This window comes from Sipha flava, unplaced genomic scaffold (genome assembly GCF_003268045.1).
Source record: "Sipha flava isolate LNK unplaced genomic scaffold, YSA_version1 72_pilon_pilon, whole genome shotgun sequence".
Lineage (NCBI taxonomy): Eukaryota > Metazoa > Arthropoda > Insecta > Hemiptera > Aphididae > Sipha > Sipha flava.
This window is the reverse complement of record NW_020273612.1, coordinates 217,383-226,873: the sequence shown is the minus strand read 5'-3', so window position 1 is coordinate 226,873 and position 9,491 is coordinate 217,383. Positions and strand designations below refer to the sequence as shown.

At 40.3% G+C, this 9,491-nt stretch overlaps 1 protein-coding gene across 3 annotated transcripts; it reads left to right on the top strand.

The window, feature by feature from the left end:
- Nucleotides 1–8,724, top strand: LOC112692279 (sex determination protein fruitless-like). 3 transcript variants are annotated; one of them, XM_025566897.1, is made up of 6 exons: nt 1–463; nt 7,241–7,387; nt 7,453–7,660; nt 7,734–7,840; nt 7,923–8,456; nt 8,605–8,724. In XM_025566897.1, exons 2-6 carry the CDS (start codon nt 7,241–7,243, stop codon nt 8,722–8,724), a joined length of 1,116 nt encoding a protein of 371 aa, XP_025422682.1. In that variant the 5' UTR covers nt 1–463. The 3 variants fall into 3 exon arrangements, with proteins under 3 accessions (XP_025422682.1, XP_025422684.1, XP_025422683.1); XM_025566899.1 differs by having other exon boundaries at nt 7,923–8,442; nt 8,605–8,697; XM_025566898.1 differs by having other exon boundaries at nt 7,923–8,506; nt 8,605–8,689.
- Nucleotides 8,725–9,491: the final 767 nt, after the last annotated feature.

Sequence of the window (9,491 nt, the reverse complement as noted above, 5' to 3'; positions counted from 1 at the left end):
CGCGCGCGCGCGCGCGCGCGAGAGTGCATGTGTGCGTGCGGCGAAGGCGGTGGGGGGTAAAGAACGGCGACGGACTGCAAGTGACGTCACGACCGACCGACCCGTGTGTACCCTAGAGGGGGTTGCCGTCGACCGCGGCGTACGTACGCGGTGGTGAAATTCAGTAACGTTCCCGACGTGTGCGAAACGTGTCACGCTTTCGTGCCGCTGACGTCTCGCTTACCTTTTTTGCCCCCCCTCCCCCCGTGTGCGTGTTTGCGTGTGTGTGTGTGTGTTTGAGAGCCACAAAAATCACCACAAACGTCATCGGTGTCCGACTGGGAGAGTTCGTACCGTGGAGCATCGTAGCTGCGAGTGCCGCGTCCTCTGTTTTTTTTTCCCTATTCAAATTAATAGAATCTCGTCTTGCTGACCCCCGCGGTGGACACCGGAAACAGCTGCACCAATAGGCACGGGATTCGAGGTAAATTATTACTATCATTATTGCTGTTATTGTTGTCGCTACGTCGATCTATATCGACGGCGTACGGCCCGAAAACGCGAACGCTTCGCGACCATTATCATCTCCACGGTTACATCGAGATCAACAACATGAACAACCACCGTGGTAATAATAATCGCATCGCCAAACAACGCGATCCGAAACTGTTGCCGTACGCTTACTCGATTGTGTACGACAACCTGAGCAAGGACATTGGTAACAACCGGCCGTCGGATTTCGAACGTTTGCGGATTATCGTCGCCGCGCGGGCCTACAGGTGAACCGGACCGCACGTGTGCACGTCGTTATCACCGATCGCGCAGAGGCGTTATTCGTCCGCGCGCACATTATTCGCCGCCGTCACGCGGCGGCGGTTGTCCTAGGCGTCGTGTTCGTGGACCGGTCCCCCCGAAACTGGTTTACGCGTATTATATTATTAACAATATCTCTCTCTCTCTCTTAGCACCGTCCGAGGCGACGGAGAACCCGGACCGTGGTTTCCGTACGCGTACGGTACTATGTATTTATTTGCGTATATCGTACATAAAGTATATTACCACCGACTCCTGCGTGACGTTACTCAATTTCATGCTGTGGTCTTGATGATATGGTCCTCGACGGGGCGGTTGTATGCGGTCTCGCCGTTCGCGAAGGCCGGTCGGCTGTTGCACAATTTCGTCGTGTTCGACGTGAAAATCGCGGTTCAAGTTTTCATTCCGCGACGATTGCACCACGGTCTCCGGGTCTCGTTATAATAATATCGTTGCGTGCGTGATACTACTTATTCGGCCTTCGTTTAATAAACGTCAACGCGTTGCCGAGTGCTAACGGCTAAGGAGGGGTTCTCTGAGGGGTGGGGGGGGGCACCGGCGAGCAAAACCTATGCGTGGTAGTTGGTGTATCACGTAGTTCTTCAGCGATTCCCCGAAACAGACTCCTCCTCGCTTCGGTCGACCCATCTATATTTTACGCAGCGTCGGCCCGGAACACTAGTACATGGTCGAAACTCGTAACGAGCACGATCAAACGGTGCTTCTTTGTACACCGGCGAATCGCTTTGTTCGCACCGTCAAAAGAGATTCAATCTTCATAATTCTGAACGTTTTTATTGCTTTTGGTTAGTCTACCATCAATCGTCGATTATCTACAACGTTGATTCATCTACGTGTTTATTCGTATGCAAGAGACACGTAGTAGACAGGTTCGCACGGAAAAATGTTTGTGAATTAGATGTTCATCGTGGTTCATCTTAAAGATGATTGCACACCGCTATTGTTGACGGCGAAAGGGATCGTCGAGACGATTGCGACGCCGTGCGATCTGTGTGTCGATCACGCGATCCAGTGGCGCGGCGAACCATGTTTTTCAGAAGCAAACGCTCCTGGACTTTAGGGCGGTGTAACGTGACCGGGTCGCTACGAGAATGATATCGATTGACGGGTCGGGGTAAATGATTAATAAATTGTTGGCCACGCCGCCGGGTGCATGCATCCAAGTGCGGTCACGCGACACGCGTACTGCCGACGGCGTTGAGACGTACGCCGGACATGAACGTAATCGCAGAAATCGGTGCTGCAAAAAGCACAAAGTTCTAAGATACATTTGTATACGTGAAATGCTCGTTACGCGTGACGAACATATTACAGCCCCAATACCCTATCCACCCCCCGGATATTTTCGTCGGTGTCGTATCGGCCGACGTTCGTTCGTCCTTCCGAGCGCTCCGCGGAATCCGAAGTAAAACGAAACGCAGTGGCCCCACGGCAGACCTTGTCCTGCGCCGACGTCGGCGTCCGAAATGAACAAAAAATGCGCGCGCGCGCACAGAAATAGGACAGATGTAGTCAATTTCCGTTCGGGTCTCGAATACGTAATAACATTACTACGCTCCACGGCGGTCGTGCGTACAGGCGTGCACGCGGCGCAATAATGCGTGTTTACAACTGGTTTCTCGCCGGTGCGTCGAACGGCTCCGCGGATTTTCGTTTACAATGACCTCGTTCGGAATAGTACCGCGGCGGGACGGTAGCGGCATATTTTTGTTTTTGATCGCGAGAACTTGCCTGTCGATTGCCCCCGATCGGTCGTTTTTCGTCATTCCGACCGTTTTACTGTACACCGTTTGGCCCAACTACCGAGTATACCCCCCCCCCCCACATGACTTCAACGCAGTATCCTTGATGTCGGTGTTTTATGTATTGGCGATTGATATTGACGTCAAATGGTTTTGACTCGAAGCTATAGCTTCGTACACGTTCGGATAACGGGAGCAATTTGACAGATTGCCGCGGAGACTAATTGAACAAGTTTCTTTAAAAAAATTTAAACATCACTCGCTGATCAGCGCACAGCCAAAACTATCGTACCGATTCATTTGCGATTTTGAAGGACTGTACTTATGCGTAGGTGCGCTAAGAAACGATTTTTCGAAAATAGTATTTCAAGAGTCCGGATAGTGTCGGGTTCAGCTCAGACAAAATATATTAACATAACAAATTAACAAGTCCATATCAATTTAAATACTTAAATATTTAAACTATAGACACATGCGTAATTAAAACAAATTACTTAATAACGTCGTCCATCTTTGTATGTAGTGAATGTCCGAAAAAAATCATAAAAATTGAATAAAGAAAAATAATAAAAAAAAATTATGGACGTGTTTCATTGGCAGATTTATTTGTATGTATATAACTGATCACTAAAATGTTTTTATACTTTCAATCGAATCTCTCCTTAATATATATTATTCTATTGTGTTTTTGTCAGTTGTTAAATGTTTATTTATTATCATCCGATGATTGACACTGGTGTACTATTGATTTTAATATTTAGAACTGATAAACTATGAACGGTTTTATTGAAATATTTCTAGATGACGCATGTTGGTTGAACAATAATATAGTCACTCAGATAACTGTATGAAATATATATATATTGTATATATTTATATATATTGTTTGAAAAATATCATTATTTTGTAAAAGATAATTAATTGATCAATTATGAAAAATTATATTACTAAATTGTTTTATTTAAATATATGTACTATATTTCCAAAAAAATATATTTGTTGGTAAAAATAATTTCAAAAAAACCTATACTCCACTCGTAATTACAATTAATACATTTTAACGAAGCTAAACTTATGTCCGGTAAAACAATCGCTCGAATATGTTACTAAAGTGTTATCTAATTCTATACCAATTGATTTAATAATTTATTTTTACTTTAATTTAAAATATTTTCAATATTTAACTACCTATTCTGCCATTTATTTTTTCAAATCCAACCATTCATTGAAATCGATTTTGATTTTTCAATAATTACGTATGTGTACAGAGTGTCGGATAAAATTTTACTCAATTTATATGAAATAAAACTGCCCTAATTTAAATATTAAACGTAACGTTTAAGAGTAATTTAGTTATTATTTGTTCGAAACGAAAGAGAATGTTAGGTATAGAACATAAAATATATAAACATTCTATAATCATACAGAGAAATCGACGTTTTTAAAATAACCCACCGACAGAGCGAGGTTATTGTTAATTGTTACTGCAATTTGGTCTTGGGAATTTTTTTTTTCTTTTTTTTTTTATCGTCTGAAATCCTAAAAAGTCTGATGATATACGAAGCTCTAAAACCGCCTTGTATGTAGCATCGAATGGAACGTCATGCACGCACTTTCCTTACGGCTCGCAAACTTAATACCTGGAATCTCGTATAGGGGCTTCCTTCGTGGGTTTTTCTCCCTCCTCCTCCTCCTCATCTATTTCACAGTGCACTGTGTATATATATATATGTATATATAGACGAGTACCGAGAGCGTTTTGGTCGCCGGGTCGATATTGTGTTTCACAACATCGTGGGGGAGATATGTACGCGTTCAGGGGTGCCGGTACGGACAAAACAAGACCCCTAGAGGGAAGTCCCTTATTCAATCCCCCCGCCACTCCGCGTCACCACCCCTCGTTTACAAGCCCGGTCGTACCATCCACCACGGGAACCCCCCATCGTGGTGCCCGACCCCAGGCGGCGTATATCTGTTCCGCCCCGAAACAACGCCGCTGCGAACGCAGGGTCTAAAAATACACTGCCTTCGGCGCAGCATTAATGCGAAAAAAATTCTTCTCGAGCTTTTATTTTTTTTTTCACTTCAGACGTTACCAGGGCAACGTACGAAATTTTCAACGGTCTGCTTTGGCGATGTGTTATTTCGTTCTGAAATATGACCGCTGCGGGTTGTGTTATAACCGTTATAATATAACGCGAAAGCCCGATGGATGAAATATATTATCGCACTGTCGTTATACGAACCGTACGAACGAGCTGTGATTTGTTTAACATTACATCGCCGCCGCTACCTTTTGCGATTAATTATTAATATGTGTTCGGAAACGTTAATTCATTCCCGAGTCGTCTTCCAAACTTTCCGTTGGACCGGAACGTATTAAAATATTGCGAACGACTTTTTATCGGCGCATACTGAACGCGTTTAAACCGTATAATATGATATTAGTCGTAGCGTAAATAAATCAATATTTTTATACGCGTTGTACGACAACAGAGTACCTGTGAACGTCATCATTTATGATACTTCATATTTGCTTGTCAGAAATACACATCCGGCCGATCTGGTGGGACCGCACACACTAATGATTGTCGTGACAATAACAACCGCCGGTTGTGATACGACCGAGTATTGTACTGGTATAATACCTGTTTGTCAACATGGGTCAGATGACATTACGACTCGCCTTTAAAAACGGTCCACGTATCGCAGTCGGACCTTTTTTCCTGTCATAATCAACGATGTCTCATACCTTTACAGTTCGATTAGCGCGTCAAACGTGGTATTTTCTTCCACCATTTTAATGTCTATGTATATATATATATATATATATATATATACACTTACTCGGAATCCAGAATTCTTTGAGAGAGAGACTTTCGTAAAAAAAGAAATCACGATTTTTCATCATCTAGCTTTTGGTCCGTGTCCTTTTTTTCCCCTCCAATTCACCCTCCGAGGCGTATGCTCTCCCTGCATTATTTCGTGCCATGTTATCGACTCTGGATTCCCCCTATACCCCCACTGAGTCACCGAGCAAAGGGTCTGTCCCCCTCGTTTTAATCCCCCTTTTACGCTGCTCCTCCCCACAACGTGCACTCTCACGCACACATAGGAATAAATATATATATATATACTTAGAGCCCGCGCTTTTAACGATCGCTACGCTGGTTCCCTCGTGGTAGTGTTCTCCTCTCCCTACCCCTACACACGTGAAACAAAAAAAATATCATGCTAAAAAAGGGTTGCTAAGCCGTCAGATTGAAGAGCCAAGTCCAGTATCACGTGTTGGTAAAATGATAATGAAACTTCAGACTTCACTAAGAATCGATATTCATTACAAGTATTACCGAGTATTTTTATTACTAGATATTTTTTTTATATTTACATTTTTTAAACTATATATTTTTATAATTTCCAATCGATTGTGCATTTTATTATACTATTGAAATCTTGTGTTACAGAAATATACGAAACATCTGCTGATCGTTACATTGGAATATTTCTTATTTTTTTTTTTATTTGATACGTAGATTTTTGTTATTTGTAAGCTGCATCATAAATTTCTCGATTTCTGTCATTTAAAATGAGAGAAAAATAATTAAAACTATAAAAATGTTGAATATTTGCATACGAGTATGGATAATGTTCTGTATAAAATATAGTAATTATGGACAATTTTTATAATTAAGTCAATTGAAAAATAAAAATCCAAAACAAAATATTCGTTCCAAAATCAAACGAAATTCCATTCATATTCATAGCCGATTTTCATTAATTTCATACACAATATGTGTACATGTAGCTAGAATCTACAATAATCCTGTTTAAATCACCATTATAAGTTTCAAAAGTAAACTTATGTTTTCCAGATTTTGTTGATATATATTCGTAGTGTTTGAAAGCAAAATCATTCTATAATGTGATTAGTTTAAAGAGAAACGCTGTTACATTTTTTCCCATACTCCGATTGCAGTAAAACAAGCAAGACCCACTACAAATTCCACATTTTCATATTTAAATCTTGAAATCGACTTGTTGGGGGAAATAGTTTTTTCTATATATTCAGCTGTGTTACTGTAAATGTTTTTGAACTGTAGTGACTGCGTTAGTGCACATATGCGGGACCCTCGCTAAGGTTTTATAACGTTGCCCCATAGTCAGGACGTGCATGCAGCAGGTCTATCCAAAAAGGTCCGTCTCCCCCGCCCGTAGTGTACCCGCCCCCAACCGTGCACTCGTCCCTTTTCATGACGCACCGTATACGTTGTGCGACCGAGAGCGCTCGCACGCGCCCGCGCGTGTGAATGTGTACACATTACTGAAACCAAGGCCCCCCGGCACGATGCTCGGGTACCTTGCAGGGGTGACCAAAATTCTAGTCAACATTCGACGTCTGAAAACGAAAACGTACGAAACGTTTTTTAATCATTATTCGTGTTATTATACGTACATCCGATTGCGCACACAATAATAATTGAAAATTTTTTATTCGGATTTTTTTCAACAGTATGTATTCACGTTTTTTTTTCTATTCAAAAAAATATGCTCAATCGTGTTAAAAATACACTAAATGACAACAAATATAAAAAAAACTCATACGATTTCTGTGTAAAAACGTATTTAGAATATGAATACATTTTTTTTCTCATACACATTATTATTATTATTATTTTCAATTTTAGATGACCAACGATATGGAAGTCGGTAATAAATCATTTAACCTTCGGTGGAATAATCATTTGGAGAATTTACGTGCACTGTTCGAATGTCTGTTCAATGAACAAATTCTCGTCGATGTGACGATTGCATGCCAAGACGGTTTATTGAGAGTGAGTTAATTTATTTTTTTAAACCATTAATTCGTGTTATTCCATCCAAAATGTTTTATGTTTAGGCTCATAAGCTTATTTTATCCGCGTGCAGTCCATACTTTGAAACAATTTTTCAAGAAAACCCGTGCAAACATCCTACGGTAATAATGAGAGGTGTCACTCTACACGAAATGCAGAGTCTGTGTCAGTACATGTACGTGGGTTCCGTGGAAGTGCAAGAGAGCAGTTTGAGTTCTCTTCTGAAAGTAGCCAGAGAGTTGCAGATTAAAGGTAAAATACATTTGTACCTATTTTTTTATACAACCAATCGATTGCTTAATGGCGTTTCAATCGCTGTACTCAGGTTTATCCGAGAAAACTGTGTCCAACGACCATTCGTCGAAACCCAAACCGACGTTCAATTACACACCGATTAAATCCGATCCAAACGTCAATAGCAAGTTCGAAATGGTAAGTAGAAGAAGAGTTTCTACGGCTTATTTTACAATCGCGACGATTCAATTAATATACCGTGTGCGCATTTCGGTTTCAGACAAACGGTAGCACTAGCTCGGCCGATGCTGATTCCAGGACGTTCCAGGTTCCTTGCGAGGACGATTCGTCGGATAACAATACGTCTTTCGAACAATCAAACATGCTGAGTCCGCAAGTAATGATGGACGAACACACAGACGAAAATAAACCTACCATACTGTCGCAACCGAAGTATCAACCGTCGCAAGTAGATTTCCAAGCGTTCATCGAGGCCCAGAACAAAGTCAGCTTGACCGGCTCCGTCGAGTGTCCAACTTGTCAGCGCACGTTTCTCAACAAACAGAACCTCAGGCGTCACATGCAAACGCATTCCGGACTGAAGCCGCACCAATGCACGTATTGCAACCTGTCTTTCCTGAGACTGTCGCACTTGCAACGGCACCACAGAACGCACACGGGGGAGCGGCCGTTCTTGTGCACCGAGTGCCCGAAGAGTTTCTCGAGGTCGGACAAACTGAGATATCACATTATGCAGCAGCACGCGAGCATGGCCCATCTCCCCGGACCCAAGCAGAGAGGTAGACCGAAGAAGGTCAGCATATACTAAAAACTGTGTACTGAGACACTGGCCGAACGCATGCAGTTAGTGTACACACGGTGTCTTGTGCAAACATTTTTTTATTGTATGCTTGGACTTGGGTTCCCGATGTTAATAGAGTAAATTTTTATATGCATTATAGTTTGATTCACCTAATGGTAATGTGGACGTAACCATGGTAGCGAACATACAGAACTATGAAGAACAATGCGTACCAGTGCCTGTACAAGAACTTCAAGAACCATTGAACTTGGCTCATTAGATCTCTATGCCATTTTTAATTATTTGTTTGATTTTTTTTTTTTTTTGTTTGAAAGAAGAGTGTTAGTTATTAGTATTTAGTGTACACCTTTTGGTTGTCGTGTAAATAATTACAGAGTAATCAGATGACAACACTTTTTGTCTAAAGTGAATTAATACGATTTATGAATTATATAAATTATTTAGAGTTCTATTCAATTATATTGTGGTAGCATTATTACCGAGATCGTTATGCTAGTGGTTTTTTTTCGATTTTTGGACAATTTTATATTTCGAGACTAGTCCAAAAGAAAGTAAACGGTTTTTTATCTCTTAATAATATTTTACATAATATTTTACACTAGGAATAATTGTTTGATTAAAACTAAGGTCACATAGAAATCTGGTATAGTTTGACTCCATTATCTAAGTTTTGATTTTTATTATTATTAGTATTTTACATATAACTAAACTGATATGTACTAGATTAAAAATAAATATATAAGACTGATGAAAAAATATAGAATAACAAAAACCATTTTATGCAATAGGAACCAAACTTACCAGATATGTATAAAATAAATTTATATCTGTAATAAATCAATATATTATATCTATCATTATTATTATTATTAATACTTTTTTTAACATAATATATTAACAATCAATTGTGTTGTATCATTATATATAATTTATACATATATATTATAAACTTATAAATGTATTTATAAATTAAACTGTATTGTCTCTTGAGTGTTTATATGTAACTACACATATTGTTTGAAGTAT

What these genes read in the sequence shown, in the direction of transcription:
- LOC112692279 (XM_025566897.1), top strand. Translation starts at nt 7,241, where the DNA reads ATGACCAACGATATGGAAGTCGGTAATAAATCATTTAACCTTCGGTGG. An exon ending in CAGAGAGTTGCAGATTAAAG is followed by an intron (nt 7,661 to 7,733) that starts GTAAAATACATT and finishes CGCTGTACTCAG; the next exon opens with GTTTATCCGAGAAAACTGTG. An exon ending in TCAATAGCAAGTTCGAAATG is followed by an intron (nt 7,841 to 7,922) that starts GTAAGTAGAAGA and finishes TTTCGGTTTCAG; the next exon opens with ACAAACGGTAGCACTAGCTC.